This window comes from Colletes gigas, unplaced genomic scaffold (genome assembly GCF_013123115.1).
Source record: "Colletes gigas isolate AHSC1104 unplaced genomic scaffold, ASM1312311v1 Colletes_gigas_Sc00014, whole genome shotgun sequence".
In the NCBI taxonomy this organism is placed as follows: Eukaryota; Metazoa; Arthropoda; class Insecta; order Hymenoptera; family Colletidae; genus Colletes; species Colletes gigas.
Genome location: NW_025106643.1, coordinates 1325261 through 1345538, shown reverse-complemented (window position 1 = coordinate 1345538; position 20278 = coordinate 1325261). Strand labels below are relative to the sequence as shown.

Sequence of the window (20278 nt, the reverse complement as noted above, 5' to 3'; positions counted from 1 at the left end):
TGAGTAATAAGAGGTTGAATGAACAATGAAGATGCCTTTCTACCCAGGTAACCAACCGACTCGATTAAAAAATATTAAACATCGAACGTGTAATGGAGACAATCGGTCAGTTATGCAACTATCGATGAATCACGGTATTGAGATCTTACGTAGGAAGGTTGAAGTCGTACGGGGTGTCTCAGTTTCATAAACTCGGAGTTAACCGGTATTACTAGTAGGTACATGAGTCTCGGATGCAAGAAGGAAATCTTAATATTAAATTTTATTTTAGTATTTTGTAGGATTCCATCGTCGTAGAGTCTTGCAAAGGTTTTATCGAAATGATCCTCCGGAGGAGACGAAAATGTCACTGTACTCTGAAACTGTTTCTTCGAATGAGCGATCCACGTCGCGGGGGAGGAAGAACACTCTGAAAAATGAGAAAGAAAAAAGGCAGGCTCGTGTTGCATCGAAGGATAGAACCTTTAGAAGGCTTTCGTTCTCGGGGTACGCCATCTTTTACTGTCTACGTTTCGAGATGAATGCAACGACCAAAGAAACGTCGTTTGATCTGAGAATCCATTCGAGCTGAAATTAAACAGTGCAAGTGAACCTGTGCACGATTATGGACTCGCCTTGACTGTAAAGAGAGTCTCACATATTCTACAACCGTGTGTTATTAAACGTGCGATTGAATTCAATCCTAGAACGAACACGGGGAACTAGTCGATTCGGTTATTTGAGAAATCTCTCAAGGATGTTGCTTATACAACACGTAGCGCCATTTTCTAGGTTTTTAAGTCGCGCTTAGAATAACGAACTGAATGTATTTGAACCTATTTTATTATTCTGTATAGTTGGTGAATTATTCTATTTATCCTGAGCAAAATCTGTTTAAAATTTTTGAAGACAACTCTTGTATCCTAGGGGCACGTGCATATACGTCCAAGGAATCTAGTATTGATCGAAGTATACAGTGGTTCAAAGTAAAACTCGGGCGCTGACATTTTCGCGCTTTATGAAACGATTGGTAGTGTGAGAGGAACGTTTAAACAAAGAATAAAGCTATTTTTAGTAGGCTTGATTGAAGATTTTTTTAAATTTAGCCCTCGGGGGCCATTTTGTATATAACGAAGCTGAAAGATACAGTGTTGAACTTGCACGCGTGTGCTAGTATCCACGAGGATGTGGATAAGAATTGCGAAAGGTATTTGAATCAGAGCATCGAAACCGGAATGGAAACCGCAATACATAATCGGTTGCTTTTCGGTTACGGTTCTGCGACTGCAATTCTCAGATGACCGAAATACTGACCGTAGCACCGCAAGGAAATGATCGACAATCGAAACGTACGACCCCTGGTATTTCGATCACGGATACGTGATCGTAAAGACGACCGAAATATTGGCCCTAATTCCGAGACAGCCGAAATACCGAGAGCAATGCTCTAAAAAGGTTTCGATTCTGGGTCACAGATACCTGCAGACTCCCCAAAGTCGAATACGTATTACCAATTTTCCAAATAAAAAAAAAATTTCATAGATCATGAAATAAAAATAGTTTTAGTCTCGTTTAAGTCCTGGAAACGAGCATTGTTGTTTCTAATCTCACGCGTCAATTTGGGGTAGGAAAACGGACGCGTACGATTCCAAGAATTCTCGTTAAAGTTATTCTATGTAATTAATTGCGATAGGGGGTAGGGGGGTGAATTAAATAGACCACCAGATACGAACGTCAATAACGTCAATATATAGTTCGCCTGGACAGAGCGAACTGACGTCCTACATTCGCCTCCTATTGGCACGATCCCTGCTAATCTGCGAAACATAACCTGCAGAAACTTCGCAAATGATGACCTTGCTTCCCTGATACTAGCAGAAGATTTGTTAGGGCGATGGATTCATTTCAAATAAACACCCCCACGGTTTCATGAGCATTTATAGAGTATTGTATTTACGGACGGAAATATACATTAGTTTGTAGCCACAATACAACGTGACTCGTGTAGGTGTATACATTGCACATGGTTTTCGAGTTGTAACAACAAAAATTTTAAACCCTGTTTAATAAAATTCTAAAAGAATCTAACAATAGAGTCATGCAAATTTCCTGTAAAAATTCAGTGAGCTATGAATTTTAAGGACGTTCTCGATCATTTAATATTTGATTTGTAGAACAGGCTCTTCAAACAAAAAGATCAGTTTCAAATCCACTGTTTGCCTAGTATTTAGTTGGATATCTTTTGCTAATTCCAATGACCTATTTGGCCTGCGTCCATTAGGCTTTGCATGTTATTGACCTCGATATTATGCAACCGTGTTTGTAATTTACTTTTTACTTGGCTTTGCTTTTCGCTGAATATTTTCATAAAACGAGGGGTCAAACGTACGATAGACTTTCTATTTTAAATTGATTTTATTACGTACGAAATAGTTATGTAACTTCTTTCGTATCAAGTTCTCAGTAAATTGGGGGGATACCATATATTAATAATTTATTATTGACTCTGATGCACCAACATTAAACGTAAATTATATTTTCCGAATATTTATCCTCTCTGAGTTATTAACTCATTGAACTTCAACTTAATTGAAATTTGTTAATTTCTATCCACTATGGTTTCTATCTTCATCTTTAAAAGATTTCCAACGTCACAAGAAACGACTAGAAGTGTCATCCGCGTTTATTTCTCTTATTTATTATCGCACCGTGAATATTTAGCACGTGAAACAGTTACCAGGATGTTCTATATTTATCTTCTTATTTCATACACTTCGCTGCGTCAATGAGTTCACGTATCGCGGGCAAAACTAACAAATGATGCAACAAATTCCAAAGAAATTCGTGTTTCCACTCCACCGTCCGACCGTTCCCTCTCAACCGGGTTTTTTTAAATTTCCAAACGGATCAGAGTTTCTGTTTTGGTCTCTGATACAAAACGAGAGGCTGCAGGAGTCGTAACACGTCCGAATGACGGACGAAATAATTTGATAGACTCGTATTAGCCTGAATTCCGACAATCCAGTTAGCTACCCTAACCCTGATCCAGCCTCGTCCTGAATTCAGAGTAACTGACATGAACTGGTGCACCGATAGCCTAACGTTTTGTATAGGCTTCTTAAGACTGGTCGAACCAACACGTCAAACGTCTCCGAGAAGCATAGAACTCCTTCGATGCACCAAAAGAATTCGCAATCCCATTACAGCTTCTAAATTTAATGGTATTATCGAGGATCATAGATCGTGCAGCGATAACACAGAAATTGTAATTAATTACAATGACATGACGATTAATTTTGTATATTGGATATCGTTACGACGAATGCCCCGGGTTGGTACGGTGGAAAAAAGCAGTGAATCGAACGATAATGGACGGAAAAATTATAAACTCATTTCTCGATAAGATTCCCCGAATCAGAGTTGGGTCCGATAGGAAAATATAAATGGAATACACGCTTGAAGCTTCTATTCGAAGCAAATCGTATATCACACAGTGTCTCTCAAAACTGTTGCAATATGAATTAAAGATTCAATAAAAATTAGATAAACACCTTCGAAGAAAACCAATTTTAAGTATTAAGTAATCTTAAGAGTAAATATGGTTGGTTGTAATAATGAATAAACAAATTATTGTAATAGTTTTGAGAGCCACTGTTTACGTGCTTTATGGCTGAACTTTGGTCGATGTTGGTTCGCATGACAACGAAGATATCATAACGGAATGAGCGATGGGACATAAATCCCGATGTTTAGGGCGGGAAACAATACGGTTTTATGATAAATTGCGTGCAGACTGTAATAACCATGGCGCTATCAGTCCACCGTTATCATTCAAAGGAAAAATTCGTTCTGTATCGACGTTCTATGAAATTCATTTTCATTCCTGGAAAGATACTCGTAATCGTCGGTTGAAGAAAATAAAAGCACGATAAATGAATATGATAGGACGACATATATTAAAGATTTTAATTTGCATTAGATGCTACCGCACCCCTACGCATGCGGAGTCGCTTTGAAGTTCGGCCATCGAGCGCGTGTAATACGAGACTCGTTCGCTCTTGGTGTATCTCGGTTATTCTGTTCATCGGACGTTTCACGCGTGGGTGGGTCTCAGCCCCAGATACGAAAGGTCGATTCCTCGAACGAAATCGCGAATAAACCTGAACAGCTAAAACGCCACGATACCGGTTTTAATTTTTTAATTATCCGGGAAATATTGCGCGTAATTACAACTAGCCCAGAGTTTGGTAGACAGATTTATACGAATTATGAGCAGTGTTAATTTTAATTGGCATCCAAAATGTTATTCTTTATTTACCCTTTCATTGTCAAAGCATAAAGCACGAAATGATCGTTCTTTGGCAACGTACAGAGCGTAAATAACGAAACACGACTCACCGAGCATCTTGACACCCTGAACAGGACTCAAGGGGTAAAAATCCCCGTGAAGAGGGCAATGGAAACCGACCCTACGCTCCCTTCTTCTCGCCCTTCTGGTGAGCATGCACAGCAGCACGCCGAGGGCTAGCATGAGGGCGCCCACCACGATACATATCGGCCCCAAGATTCGGGAGTTCCCCGTGAACGCGATCCTAGCTGCGTACGAATCCTTGTCCTCGTCCTCGCCAGGCCCGCGATAAGAGGCAGCTGCAACGAGCAAACAGACGCGATCAGAATTTTTTATCAACATGTAGTCACGTTATTCAGTCTTTCGGAAGGTACAAAGATAAAACATTCCCCAAGTTTGGTCTCCATTTTCTCGAATTCAGTTCGTACAATGCATTCTTTTCCCGTTCACATCAGTGTGCAGTTTTCATTTGATAATTTCTTCAATTTTTATTTGTTTGTAATGGAAAAATTCATGCATACAAAGGTTGTAGTTCTTTTTCTTTTAAATTCTGGAAGACGACTTATTTTTTCGATCCTCTTAACCGCAGATTCATAACTCAACTATCCTGTGTCGTCCTTTCGGAGATTCAGAGTTTTGGCGTTACGTTATAAATGTTTGAAATTTAATCTTCGAGAGTGCTTGCGGCTAAATTCACGCTCTCGTGGTTCCGCGTATAGTATCGAACTTTCCGGAGATACCGCAGCACCAAAAAAGCGAAATAACCGAGAATTTCAGGGAAGAAAAAGAGAAGAAGATTTTTAATTAAATATGCAAGATGGAAACGACGACTGGACAAGCCTGTGTCGTATATTACCGCATAAGGAAATCAAATTACAGGCTACTGCAATCGTCTATTCTTCTCCTTACACGAATTATAAAACGAAATTTAATATATTTCTTTGAAAAGGTCAACGATATTAAAATTACGACCTCTACGAACTATAAACTGTATTTCAAGACACCCTGTACAGTCTCGCGTAACCAAAGAACGGTATCGAGCTCGAGAGGCGGAAGAAAGTGCACGAAATCCGACTCCTCTTCAAGTAAGAAAATAGCGAAGAGTCACAGCAATCTGCACTTCACCTTTATTATTTTTTCGAGGGGGACCGAGGATGCTGATTACGCCTTGGAATCACGTGGGAGAGTTTTAAAGAAAGTTTCCTGCCAGTTACAGGAGAAAGTCATTCTTCGGACGATCTCTATAAGGGAAGAATCTCGGGAGAACGGCGCCATTTTAGAGACGCGCGCGTAACTCCTCGTTTTCGATTTTATTCTCCGCGAAATCAACGCGAGAATGTTCCCACGCACCTGGACGAACAATGTTCGACGTAATAAAGCCACAGTTTCTTTTTTTAAACTGTAACTTTATACATTTATTCCGGTTGATTCGATATTCTTGGGCGTCGAATAATGGAGAGCTTATTGAAAAATGTGGGATCGTTCGATGCACGATTTTTAACACGGGGCAGCAAAGAAGGAGCAAATGACAGGGAACGAAAGGGAAATGAGGCCCAGGACCGGTCCCTATCAGGAGAGCCAGAGGCAAGAAAAAGAATGGCGACGAAGGAAGGACTGACCGGTTTTGATAAATCGGTTGGTAACAACGGTCCGGGACCCGTATCTGAGAAACCATGGCCAACAAGTAAACGACCAGCTGTTGCATGGTGGTGAACAGCCGAGCCTTTCTTCCTTCGCTTTTTCCTCCGCGTCTTCTTCTTCGGTTTCGTGACATAAACGCTACATTGCCGTCGCGGAGTTCAATCACCTCGAAAAATAGTGGTTCTCAAATGGTGCAACGTAACGAGCACAGCAGAACAGACGGCTGATGCCTCGAGATAAACGTTATGGGCTTTACGTGACGAGAATTCCCATCATATTCCTTCACACGCCACGGCGAGAAATACAATTCGGACCTCGAGAAACGGTAGATCATTTTCCACCCGACTTAAGAACGAAATCTCAAATTTTCTTTCGCCTTTTCGGGGGCCATTTATTTTTATAAGCTGAAAATTCAAGAAGATCGAAGGTCCATCGATTGCAACTAACAAGTGGATGGCTTGAGATTTCTGACGAGCGTCGGTAATTAAAAAAGACGGAGTTCACGATGTTGGTTGAACCTTGGACCAACAGGAGCGTAAACAACATCGTCGATTATCCGTTGTAAACATAAATCGACGCAGCAATTTCCCAGGAATCGATCTCGCCGCGTATAACTTTGTCGTTCGAGTATTTACTGCCAGCTCAGCTTAGAACAAGGCTTCTTATTCGGTAGAACTAATCGAATTCCACGAACACGTCAGAGGCTTCCGTTAGATCAGCAGAGAATGCTAAGCTGCGAATAGAGAGTAGTTTCCATCATCGTGGAATCCACGTTTCTTGTCTTGCACGTGTTCCCGTCAACGCAGTGTGAATTTAGTAGCTTTCCATCGGAATTACTTACGCCCCGTAATGCAATTTTACTGAATTTTTCCATACAAAGTGTCTATTCGAAGTGTTACGATCGAAATATTTCGTGAAACTTTCATAACAGAAAAATGCAGAAGGCAAGGAAGAAATATATTAATATTCATTAATATATTTCAATCATTCTGTGCATGTTTTTTCTTTTATCTTTTGTATCGATGTAAATATTATTTTTCTTCGAATCGATAGTATCGACACGTTTATAAATCGATGTAACCGTTAAGTGGTACATATCTCGAACCTTATAAGCCTATAATTTCTTGGAACCTGTACGCTTTCTCCAAAATGGAAAGTTTCGAACGACATTTCAACCAATACATAGCAATTTCCCATTAAATTGCAATCCAGAGATACAACTTACACATGCTAATAAACAACCGTTTAAGAAGTTTGGTTTTATTTATAATGGTATATGCCATACCGTTTGAAACACTTGAGTTTGATATTTCGTTTATCGAACATTGAAAACATTAAGTTTTCGAACAGGAATGAATGGTTTTGCGTTATCGTAATATTCGCCTCGACATTTATCGGATATGAAACCGCTTGCATAATAGGATTAACAACCAGCCGAGGAACCTTTGTTCCTTATTTTGTTCCAATATTAGCTGTGCAATTGCAACGAAAGACAATGGGGGCGTCGATATAGAATAGGCGTGGGCAAAAACAATAAGAAGCACGATACAAACCAGTGAGTACAGCGCCGACGAGCATGAAGAGGAACCCGAATGCCGGAAGAGCAATCTGGCAGTTCGCAGCTATTACAACCCCGGCCACCATCAGGCCACCCTCAATCTTCTCCACTTTTAAGCGTGATATAGGGGTCGGACATTTTAATTTTGTACCGAGTCCGCCACTCAGCGTGCCCTCCTCGCCGGCCATGGTGTTGGGCCTGAAATAATAAACGAAACAGAAACATATTTAGTCGATTCCGCTTCGCCAATAATCCACATCCCTCGTAAATATTAATGCACATATTGCATGCAGTCCTCACTTCTAAACTGTGAAAATAATACATCATTTTCTACGAACATAAGAGACGTACTTAATGTGTGTGCTGATATAAAAATGTGTACTTATTAATAACTAGACTGCGGCTCTTTATGCAAATTCATATTTTTATTAATAGAATTAATAAAATGGGAGCTTTGTAGATGATTGTCTCAACCCTTAAATATAATAATTCGTATCTTATATTTTTGCATATTAAGTGCATTCTGTAGTTTCTTGAGAATTAAAATCCCCCATAAATGCATAAACATCCGCAGTCTATTAATAACATATTTATGGTATTATTAAAAAAAAAAAAGAAAAATACTGATAAGGGCTCAGCCGGGATTCGAACCCGGGACCTCTCGCACCCAAAGCGAGAATCATGCCCCTAGACCACTGAGCCACTCGATTTTTTGCTTCGTGTATTCACACAATCATAAATCATATCCAATAAACATTCACAAATATTCAATTTCTATACCTCTCTCAATTAAATAAAAAAAATAACATTTGTGTATACGTATGGAATAACTATAAAATATAAACGTATTTTCCTTTTCCTCTTTTAGCATTAATCACAATTTTGTAATATATTTATAAATGAAAAATTTGTTTATAAAAATTACAAATACAATTTTTTATTATTGGAATACATTTATATTGGATTCTTCTATGAGAAAGAAAAAAAAAAAATTGGGCTCAGCCGGGATTTGAACCCGGGACCTCTCGCACCCAAAGCGAGAATCATACCCCTAGACCACTGAGCCGCTTGCAGTCAAGTGAGCAAAAGTATAGTCATTACTGATGAACAATATTTCTTTGCATACAGGAACATTTAATTTTTGCTATTTTTTATATATTCTTTAACTACCAATATTCCATTGAATAGCTTTTCCATACAAAAGTTTATTCTTTTTTCACGTAGAACAAATAAAAAAACTTTGTTATTTATCATTTTTGCCAGAAATATGTCGTTTTCAATGGACTGCATTTTTCAGAAAAATAAATACCGAAAATAATCGTTTTCCATGACTGCATAGTATTATAGTTGGTCCCCTGTAGCGACAGATTTATGATTACTCCGGTTTGTTAGACCTTCAACAGACTTTTCGAATGATTTCCTATATAATTACTGCAGCAACGGACTGACCTATGACGAACGACAAGGATAGAGCACGTTAATTAGGTGAGTTCTACACGCTATGGCATTCCGACCTTTAGGCAAGTCTATTACAACTTTCTCATCGTAGATTAATTAAGTAACTATTGTTTCCTGTCCCCGTAGTTGCGAACAAATTTTACTTCTCAATCGTGACATAGAAAATCCTATTTCATTTATCGACATAATTCTCATTTAAATCGAACAATTTCTATTTCCTTCCTCTACGCTATTTCCATTTCAATCGTTTTTTAAATACAGTAAATAATGATTAATTTGTACGTCTTTTTGACCCGATAAATAATGTTCCATCGATAGTTTCGATTACATATTTTAACATCGTCCAGTTTTACACAGTGTACGGCAACGAATCCGGCGCCACGGCGATCAACAATGTGGCATTCGCGTCGAAGAGCTTGAAAAGAGCAAGGGCGTCGGTTTTGCGCGACGGAGTTAAGCTCTCGAGCTTTGAGCTTCCGTCGCCCAATTAACGTCGACCAACCTACCCGCTCTTCATTAAGCAAGCCGGCCTCTTGCTCCGCATAATGAAAAGGGTACCTCGTTAAATTCACGTCGATGTATGAAAGGAAATAGAAAAAAGAACGAAAATCCCTGTCCATATGCTTGCATAGTTACGGGGGTAAACAAACGCCGCGCATATTTATTTTTTCTTCGTTAAAAACAACCGTGCGTTTCACGGAGAGAAAATTGCCGCGACTTGTTCGAATTTTCCATTTTCAATTCCTCGAATACACGTGGTTCGAAAGTCATCTCCAGCATCCGATCGTTAAAGAGTCGGGATTCACCGGAAACCACTTCCCCCGTTTAACTCCAGGCTCCATAGAAACTTTCGCATGGAATTGCACAACAAAAAAAGGTAAACAGAGTCGTCAACTGTCGCGCGTACGAGTCGAGACGGGGAACACAATGGCCCCCGATAGATGAATTGCGATCGACATGACCTCATTCTACAAATCTCGACAAGATAACCCATGTACCCTCAACTCTTGGCTCGCTCTTTGCCCCATTTACCCGGATGTGTCGGTCGCCGGGGACGCGGTGGGACAAGGGGGGTCTAACAATTGAAGCAACAAGAACGAGTACCACTTATTCCCGTGTCGCCGCTATAAATAAGTTTCGACGACGGTGACTCAATTTATCGAAATCGTTGCTAATCTTCGTCGATGCATTGCTGTCTCTGGATCGCGAATCATAAACAACGGGTTTCGTAACCGCGAGATGAATCACAACGAGATTCGGGGAAAAATTCACAGTATAAATCTGGATGAATGACGAAAATTGGCGAAAGATAAAAACCTTTTAATTCTTCGATGGGCCTCGGGCAAACTAAAAGGGTTTCTTCTAATTTCTTACCGATACATTCGTGATTTCTAAAGATGGGCGCGGCAGTATTGTGCCACGAGAGGGAGATAATTTTAATGACTTTGCAAAGGGGAGTTATTCCCGGCGTGACAACCGTGCTATTATGCTTTCTTACGCAAAAGAGCGGAAAACTAATTAACCCCGAGTGCTGCTTCTCGGTAAGTCCATTGCCGTCTGAGAAAATTCGATGAACTTTGCGAAGCACGGAGGCTCCAGAAGTACTTAAAGAAAGAATCTTCCCGGTTTTCGCAAACTTCTCGAGCGGCGTGAAACAAAGATGGCGGAGGAGCTGGCGTTTCTGCCTCGGTGAACCATAATTTTATGATATAATTTGCCTTCCACTTTTTCTTTTGTTACACGATAATCATTATTGAATAATGGCCCATATAATCATATAACTTTAACAATAAGGTAATCAAATCTTTCATCCTGCAAAATTTTAACTACATCGATGACCCCCAAGGCCTTGCACTCTCTGTGTAAGCTAAAAAGGAAAAATATAAGTGTCGGTTGCTTTAAGAGCCATTACATGAGAATCCTCCCACCCTCCCCCTTAAGTATCGATTGCAAAATTGTCGGTACCAGAGTGGATTCGTCTCTCTCGGTCACGCAAGTGATCTCGAGACAAAGGCAAACGACACACGACGGAAGAATAATACGTCCGGCAAAATGAATCTAACAATACGCAAAATGACCTTGCACAAAGAGTTGTGAGCACCGGCAGGTCGACGACCGGTTAGTATGGCTCGCAAGATGCGACAAGGAACGCCTTTCTACAGCCTTGACTGCAACCTCCATTACGTTTTGCTGCCAGCTTCGTCGTCACGTGTAAACGTGCACCGAATGACGTATTACTGTCGCTCTCCGACGTCGCACACGCATACTAACCTAATCTAAACCCGTTATTATGCCGACGGATATTTTTATAAACGCACGCAGGTTATTAGATTAGGGGGGGAAAGAAGTGCAGCGCGCTTTTACGTCTTTTGAAAACATCTTTGTTAAAAGAGAGACACTTTTGAAGACGTCATTCAAGAAAGGACATTATAATCGCAATAAGCAATCGAAATAAATTTTTCTTGTCGATATCAACAATAAAAAGAAACATTTCAGTCACTTGTAATCGTTATTTGCAACTAAAAACATTGCTTGAAAGGATAATTATCCTGTAACTTTTTATTGGTTGCAATAGAATTTTAGGTATTGAACCAGAATCACTATACCCACTCGTGGAATGGTCATTCAGTGGGACAAGGTGAAAAAGTCGAAAATGAAATAATGGCCGATAATGAGAAAATGGCGGTTCGGAGCGACGAGTTCGCTATTATCTAATTCCTCGTCTTTTTCGACGACGGCGTTCATGAGTGATAATGCTACATTTTGGTCATTTAAAAAGTATCACGTTGATTCGTCAATTTAAATATAGAATTCTTATATCCAATTATTGCAACAGTTTTGAGGATCACTGTATGTTGAATTGCAGTTGCTATACGTGTATATTTTGCTCGTTCTCAACGTTATCACATTAAATCTCTATGTTGGACGCCACACGCGACGCCCAGCCGCAGATTCGGACGAAAAGGTCGACCCCCCGGAATAAAATCGCCTACCACCCTCGTTAAAAGCCTCCGAGCGGCCTCGAATTCGCGACTTTTGTCGGGGGCATCGCGTTTCAAAGGGCAACACCGGGGACCACGGGTAGAAAAGAAAAAATCCTTGGTATTTCTCAACCTCGACTCCCCTGAATTCGATTTCTATGGTCCAATGCGTCGTTCTGCACTGGCATTTAGCAACGAAACGAAGTGCCTGTCCACACGCGAACGAATGACGTGGACGGATGTCGAACTGAATTGGCGCAATGACCATAACCAGGGCCTAATACGGCAATGGATGTGCGACCTTTTCCTTGCCGTTTAAAACAGTGAAACCGAACGGAACAGGAACACGTGGAAGCTTCGTTCAAACGCGTGAAATCTTTCATTTTGAATAAAAATACGCAGATCGCGAAGGGACTCCAAAAAACTAAGCTGATGTTTCACTGAGATGAGACACGTTTCTAAACAAATTCGAAAAGAAAACGATAACGTCGAATTAAATTTCGGAGAATTTTTAAGCTCGACTTGTTTTCATAAGTGTGTATATTATTAATGCAAGAAATAAACAATTTTATAATGTATTTAGATTACTGTAATCTAAAAGTTGAAAAATGCATTGACAAAACGTATGGAAAGTATTTCATGAAAATTCGAATCCGTTTTAGTTTCGAAATTAATGCGTATTTTTTCGCGGCGCCATTAAAATTCTTAACGCGTAGGAAGGCAAAGATGGCGATAAGGCTGCATCGTAGCTTTTGCTGTATCGTTTCCAGATAATTTCCTTGTTGCTCGGAATACCTTTTTACCGTCGCTTTCCCTGCCCCCCGAGTCTATAAAAATCTACGATATTCCACGGAGATTCTTTCGAGCGACGGCGCGCATGAATGAATATCAATAAAAATGACGCGTACAGGTAGCATGACGTTCGGATATAACTAACCCATTTCCAAATTAGTAGTACAAACACACGTACACATAGATGGGCGCAAGGATACAGTAAATTGACGTCAGAGATCTTTAACTTCTAATTGCTTCCCGAGTTACCTCAGCATTTCAGAGAGGGAAAGAAATTCCCGTGGTTTCTCGACCGGAAACTCCAGCAAGTTAAAACGTTCAAGTTTTGTTTCTCTTGTCTTTGTCTATTTCGGAAAGGAACTCTTCCTATTAACACTCGAACCACCAAACCAGTCAAACTAACTCATTCGTAATTTCTAATAAAACCTGTAAAAAATTTACCATAATTCATAATAACTGTCGGTAATTCTAGTGTTAATAAACTCCTTTTTCGATCTCTCAAAAGCTGTCTCAAAATTCCAAGATGTTCCAGAAGACCGAAACATTGACTTTGGATAATATTTTAATACATAACTCAAAGTTTGCATCAGTTTTTACTGTTGTAATAATTTATTATGAGTCCCTGATTTATCTCCACCTAAAAGTTTGAATGTAATCACCTGCAAATAAAACTTTAGCACGGTTTATTATTAACACAGTGTTTGCAATTCAGTGGCCGCGTTGCGTATCGCTCCAGAGAAACAGAACCGGTTCGCGACACCCGATAAAACACCATAACAAGATAGGAGAAAGAGAGAGAAACGTACCGAGTACAGTTATCGCTGGAAAACTGCGATTTCTCGGTGTGAAACTGGGTGCTGAACGTCATAACCGAGCAGGTTGGCAATCGTTCCTGCCGCTGGTGTGAATTTTTGCCGGTTTTCTGCCGTTTGTTGTTACCGGCAGAGTAGTAGCCACGGCCGCCGAACAATTCGGCTAGTCAGCTGATCGCGCGATGCTTCATCGCTTCGTTAGTGAGCATTATCGCCGGAATTTTTGCGTGAGAAACGTTTCCCCGCGGCTGTTCGCCCGCCGGACTCCACTCACGAATCACGAACGAGTTCTTTATCCGCGTTCAGGTCCCCTGCAGACGCGAACCCGAACTGCTTTCGGAGCACACAACAGGTCGTTCAGCGCGCCACTCCACCGTATGTCCCCGCCAGCACGGTCACACTTATTCCGTTTCCCACGAGACTGTATCACAGATAGACTTCCAGCACTTCGAACCGTCAAAGTGATAGAAAAAGAAAAAAAGAAAATCACAGCATCCGTCGGAGCAGGTGAACGATCGATCGTCGAGAGAAATGTCACGGAGTAACGGGTATCGAGGCGCGGTCGGTAAACACAAATTACAGCACGGAAATTTTACGAAGCGACGCTCGAACGTACAAAGTGCAACGACCTGTCGCTCGATCTTTGTTGTTCGCGAGCGTCCGTCCGGTGGATCGGTTATCCGATAACGATCGGTCGTCGAATCGTCGCAAAACGCGCGCGTCCGTGCATCGGGTCGCGATTATGCAGAACGATCGGTGCTATTGTGCGGTAAAAAAGCCAGGAGTATCCGACGAAAGCCGACCGCGGCCGAGTCGTACCGAATACAACGAACCAACTCCCGTCGCGTCTGGCATCCGACTGCCTCCCGAGAAAAGCCGGCCTACGGACGCGGGGAAACGGCTACCTCACCCTCCGCCCCCGTGACCCCTTGTCACGACCCTGGGTCGCGCCATCGCACTGCTACGGACCGTGTCACTATCCTCAACCCCTCTGCAACAGCATCCCAGCACCCGATATCCGGACGTATTTCAAACACGCATCCAGCAACTCCTTTCCAGTTTCTTCGAGATTCTCGTACCTTTCCCTCCCCCTCGTCCCACAGAGTCACGCTTTTTTCTCCTCGTTTGGAGCATAGTTACGCGCGACAGGATACTGTACCCACAACGACAGTTTTGTAGCTTTTTAACTCGTTCTAGGTCACCTATTTTTATTCCTAACCTTCCGCCGGAACCTCTGTACGTCACTGGTTATTATTTAGTCTTAAATCCGTAACGATCTCGCCTCGTACTCGAGAGGGATCATCCCCCCATCCGAGGAGATTACAAAAATTCTCGAACTGGAGATCTATAGTTACTCTGGTCAGGTTAAAATATTAACCTTTAGGTCCCCCCCCCCCTTCCCTGAGGCGCGAGAGGACCTCTTGCAATGTGCTGGTTCATACTTTTTATCGAAAATTATCCCATGACGTTGAGAAACATATTTATGACGTAATCCATATCGTCTATCGAGTACCTCACGTCAGGTCACTACTTCCAACCCCCACGGCATAGTCCCTCGGAGCCTGACCTACCCCGAGATAGAAAGATATTTCTGAAACGAATGAATTAACGATCGATAAGGTGGTCGGGGGGGTTGAAAGATCGAGCGATTACGAAAGCTACGAAAGGAAAAGAGGATGAAAATCGTTCGGCCATGACGGCAATCTCGGTCTCATCTCGCCTAGGCCAAGGCTGGGCATAATCTGCACGCGATTCCTACGGAGTGTTTCTAGTTTCAACTCGTCCGAAGCCACAATGTCTTATAGCATTATCGCGGTGTGTGCACCGTGTGTCTCATTCGATGTTAGATGCACATCGATATACGCGCACGCCAGTTTCGCAATCAAGCAGGCGGTTTTAACCGATGACGATTCTAGAGCGGTTAGGTAACCGAAGGTACATCAAAGTTGGCATTCGCATGAGGAACCATCGCAATGCGATGAACCGACGAGATCAGTTATCCGTCAGTTGCGCGAATGGTAGCTTTTCGAACGATTATCGCGCGCCGATCGTGAAGGAACCATGGGTGAGATCTGTTCGAGTCTTCGAACGGTCAAGGATTGGGTGCAAGGATTGCAAGACTCCAATTGTAATCGAAAGATCCCGGTTCCCGAAACGAAATTCACGAGCGAAACGAACGATTCGAACTTTGACCGCGAAATGTGGAGGCAAGGTCTCTTGTTCGACGCGTCCATCGAAAGCAACGTCTTCGATGCCATTTGCACGATTAATCGTTTGCTCTTCTTCTACGTGATCATCAAGTGGATCAGTTTTGAAGTTTGGACGCTGGTGGGTGATGGCCCCTTCGCAATGAACCGGTGCTGTGTCTAGAATACTTCGACCTGGGAAGATTCAGGAGAAAAATATGGAAACAAGAATGAGTCACGTACCAAGAACGATGAAGAAGTTTGAATAAAATAAAAGTTCTCCTGTAATGAATCACAGTTTCTACGATGCTGTTTATTTTCGTTGGAAATTGTATTCACTTCCATCTCGATTGTTGGGACTATGATTGGTCGATTTTTTGGACATAAAGTTTGTATGGAGCCTAATGCAAAATTATTTCTATCGTTTCTGTTTCTACTTGTTGATTAAAGGGAACACTACAGTATTTTTACTTTAATTCCGGAGTATCCTTTCTGTTTGAGATTCAACTGCGTTTGTTTTATTTATAATAATAATAATCGCCGTTTAAACGCACGGCGTTTCGTAGTCTTCGATGTCCCGGCGCCAATATTTTTGGGGAATCAACGGAAGCTAAAATTAAGTCAACGTTCTATATCGATTCGACGTAACGCGTGCCAATAATTATCCTCAAAACTTATTTCTGTCAACGACGCGAATTACGAACGGTGGACAAACAATCAAGGGTCCCGGTGAAGTGGTTCCTTTCCCAAAAACGAGATACTATAAAGGGTGCCCCAGTAGTCGTAGTTTTTTAATATAAATTCAATCTTATGGCATGTTTTGCCACTGCATTCGTTTCTCGATGAGCCCCCCTGTCGACTATACACGATAATTCGAGATAAAAATGCGGGCGACAGCGTGAAATCTGTTTTTGGCGATCGGAGATGAAGTCAGACCGGCGATCAAACGCAATTTATTTCAATGTTCATGCTCCAAATTCTTGGCGGGCATCGAAAATAGACTGCGATTTCCATCAAATGCATGCATCTGTCTTCTCCTTCTATTCCGTACGTCGGGCTTGCCGCAGTCATAGCTAACTGATTTGCTGCATCGCAGGAAATATGCTCTCTCGTCGGTTTTTTCATCTTTACTATAAACTCGTGTATAGATTTCAAATTTTTTGAGCTCCTCACAGCCAACATTCGCTACAATAGCCTTCACGAAACCATTGTTAGTTATCTAAACGCTTCCAATGCATCATTAATAGTTTGCACGCGTGCATGTGAAGCACTTGCAACGCTATAAAGAACTGCAGAATAATTGCTCGCGATTCTTTGTGTTTTCTAAACAGACGTTCAGCCTCGATCGCGAAAGCAAAGCAATTTTCGAAAGAAACCAAACATTTGAAGAACATCCTCGCAGAGATTTGAGGGAGAATTGTCATAAAATTTCCCAATAATCTCTGAGTTGTCCAGAAAAACGGAAATAAGGACTAATTATAAGTCGTGAACTCAGCAAGTGACGTCCTCTAGAAATAGACCTTATCTCCCGCAAAGAAACGTGAACAAATTTAAATCGTCGCATCTGCTGAAACAGTTCTTTCAAGGGGGAGAATCTAATCGTTAAAAAAGTACATTATCATTGAACGAACATCCATTTTTGTTTGAACTACTTATCTTATGAGTTGTTTCACAACTATTCTCGCAAAGAAAATAGACAACCTTACCAAATTTCTATCTAAAATAGTGTAAAATGGCCTGGTCGTTGATAACCATGCAGTTGATGTAAGTTTAGAGCCCAATGAAAAAAGAATTCAAACACTGGCTCGATTGAATCTTTAACTTGCAATTAGAAGCGAACGAGTGCGTCAGTTTGCAGCGTTATTCGCGTGAAACGAAGCACTCCGAACAGATTAATTCTCGACCGAACGCTAACAAGTTAAGCTGAAAACTTTCCGAGACTAGTAAGAAGTTTAAACAGCTTCCCAAGGCACGCCTGAAAGACGTGTGTATTAAGGCTTAGACTTCTCGAATGTTTTTGGAAACTTTCATTGATCTTTCAGCCCGATTTTCTAAATCTTCTATGAAAATACTATTAAATAGTAAACACTCAATTTATTCCGTTTTGTAATGAAAGGAATACAGTACAAATATGAGGGTACTATCCAAGTACAATGTTTACGATAACAAATATAGAATTGAACCCACAAGTAAAGGTTCTTGAGTCCATTAAAGGAGCAAACTTTGATGATTTTATTATATATTAAAGGATTAAACTACCAATTGTCTTAAAGACAAGGGAGCTCTGTCACTCTTGGAAGAGGATTTTGTCTGTATCTCGATCAAGTTTCAATCGCAACAAGGAAGAACTTGGCATACGACAACACACACAGAGTTCGTCGTGATGCACGCTGGTCGTTCTCAGTGAAAACTGCATCCGGTGTTCCTCGGTCCTCTCGGCACGTAGCCAGCTCTCGATAGGCCGAATTCTCTTTGTTGGTGTCGCCACAGAGGATCCCGGTCCGCCTATCAAACTTCCTCGTGGCCGCTGGTAAAAAGCAGGACAATCGAAAGCTAGGATGATTTTGTGGACCGACGCTGCTGCGCCGACCCAGTTTGCCGCAGCCAAACATTTGCATCGACGACGGAGGCACCGGGCATCCCAGACGACAATTACGAGCGTACCAGTTGCACGACAGCACCGGGAGAGTTTTCCTTTTGCTACGTTGCGCGCGACAGAGCCGAGCTGAAGCCAAATTTACACCCCTTCGCTTTGGATGATCATCGCGGGTGAAAATCATGGATGAGAGTTGCAGTATTTGCATCCGTTCAGCGAGAAATGAGTAACACCGGGTCGTTCCTGTTAACGAAAGGGCCAACTGGATGCATTCTAGGATCTCGAATGCTCCTAAAATAGCTCCTAAAGTTTGCCTGAGTGATGATTCATAAAATGAACATCGTTACGGGGTTGGTACGTTCATCTTTCGTACAGCGGAGGTGAAATTCGACACCAGCGGATGCTGTGTGTACCTCAGACCCTCTTCGTGTTTCGTTTTCTGTCTCTTTCTGCGTTCCACCGTGCGGCAGCAACGCAAAGAACGTTGTCCCCTTTCGATAAACGTGCCTCTTCGGCCCTGACTAAGCACATTTAACGCGGGAGCGCTGTAAATGGTTCGTACGTCAGTCTCAGTGTCCGGACCTTGACCGTAACTTTCAAAATTGCACCCTCTTAAAAAGAATTTCATATCTCGAGCCTTTCAAAGAGGTGTCTATGCTACGTATAGCTGTACATAACCCTTAGCCATTCTTTCTATGAATAGAAGTAGTTATGTACGGAACTTTGAATGCAACGGAGTACGGATCACGGTTACTGGCGAAATATTCAGTACCCATGGGCTGTCAAATGGTACGAATCCGCAAGGACAAATCTAACAATTAGGATACTCTATACTCTAACATCTAAATGATTCAGAAGGGTTGAAAGTTTATTCCTCGTGTTCCCTTCTACTGATCCTTCCAATTCTCTCGAGCATTGCGTGGCGGCGAGAAACCGAGGTTGAGGAACCCCCCTTATTCCGTTCTCGTCACGGTAGAATATTTTGCCCGAGGACAGCCTGTGAAAAGAGGGGAAGGAACAGAAGCTAGGAGAAACCGTGGCGGGGGAGAAAAGAGCATGGACGCCGGGGAGGTCTCCCCGGTTCAAAGATAGAACGACAAAGGAGGTGGGGGTAAAAGGGAAGTTCGGGCAGGACGAAAAATGGACGCGAACGGAGACGGAGAGAAACCAACGGTGGAAAAGATGAGGAGGGAAATTAAATAAGGGGAGAAAAGTGGAGCGAAGAAGGGGGAATGGGAGACAATGCAAAGGGGTGAAGAGGTGTGGGAGAGATAGATAAATAGCTAGATAGATGGATAGATGGATGGATAGAGGAAGAGTGGGGAGAGAGAGAGAGAGAGAGAAAAAGCAAAGGTATGGATTGCAAGACGGGGAACAGAGGAAGATGGAGATGGCTGGTGCAGATCGATAGGATGGAGCTGCGTGATGCTCGGTTTTCCTCGCAGGAGACCAATAGTCGCGATGGAACATCATGAATGAGATAAATACGTGGGTTATGTCAATGAACACGCTTCGAGGGAATTACGAGCGCGTATGGAGGTCCGGTGTCGATACAAAGAGCGTCGCGTGTTGCGGCGCGGGCGTAGAATGATTTTTATCAAGTACCTGCTTCTGCTAGAAACTGTTGCACCACGAGGTCCATGTAACTCTGACATCACGCTGAATTTGTAAATTGAAACCACATATAGTTGTTGTCTTGTTACTGTTTATTGAGATTTGATCCTTGCCTCTCGGCTTTGTACATGTGCATCTGTATGGCATCGATTTGTCTTATGGTACAACGTAACTACATAACTACAAGATTTAATTTAAACAAATTAAAATGCTTCGATGAACTTAAAATTGAACTTAAACCTAAACTTAACTAACATTTGGTTCGCTTTATATTAACTGGCTGAACTTTGGCTTACTATTTATTCCTTCCCTG

At 41.9% G+C, this 20278-nt stretch overlaps 1 protein-coding gene and 2 non-coding genes across 6 annotated transcripts in view; all 3 read right to left on the bottom strand.

Moving 5' to 3' along the window:
• Positions 1-20278, bottom strand: part of LOC122399695 — a 40072-nt gene that overhangs the window by 18328 nt on the left and 1466 nt on the right. For 3 of the 4 annotated variants that reach the window (XM_043400574.1, XM_043400577.1, XM_043400576.1), the window contains exons 2-3: positions 7522-7724; positions 4378-4626 (exon numbers count right to left, since the gene is read on the bottom strand). In XM_043400574.1, coding sequence (XP_043256509.1) covers positions 4378-4626; positions 7522-7724 — 452 coding nt within the window. Of the gene's footprint in view, positions 1-4377; positions 4627-7521; positions 7725-13563; positions 14408-20278 lie in introns of those variants that run through there. The other variant, XM_043400575.1, reaches the window with a different exon arrangement.
• On the bottom strand, positions 8157-8228 carry Trnap-ugg. The gene has a single exon. It is a non-coding gene; the product is annotated as a tRNA-Pro (tRNA).
• Trnap-ugg lies at positions 8521-8592 on the bottom strand. Its single transcript has one exon. It is a non-coding gene; the product is annotated as a tRNA-Pro (tRNA).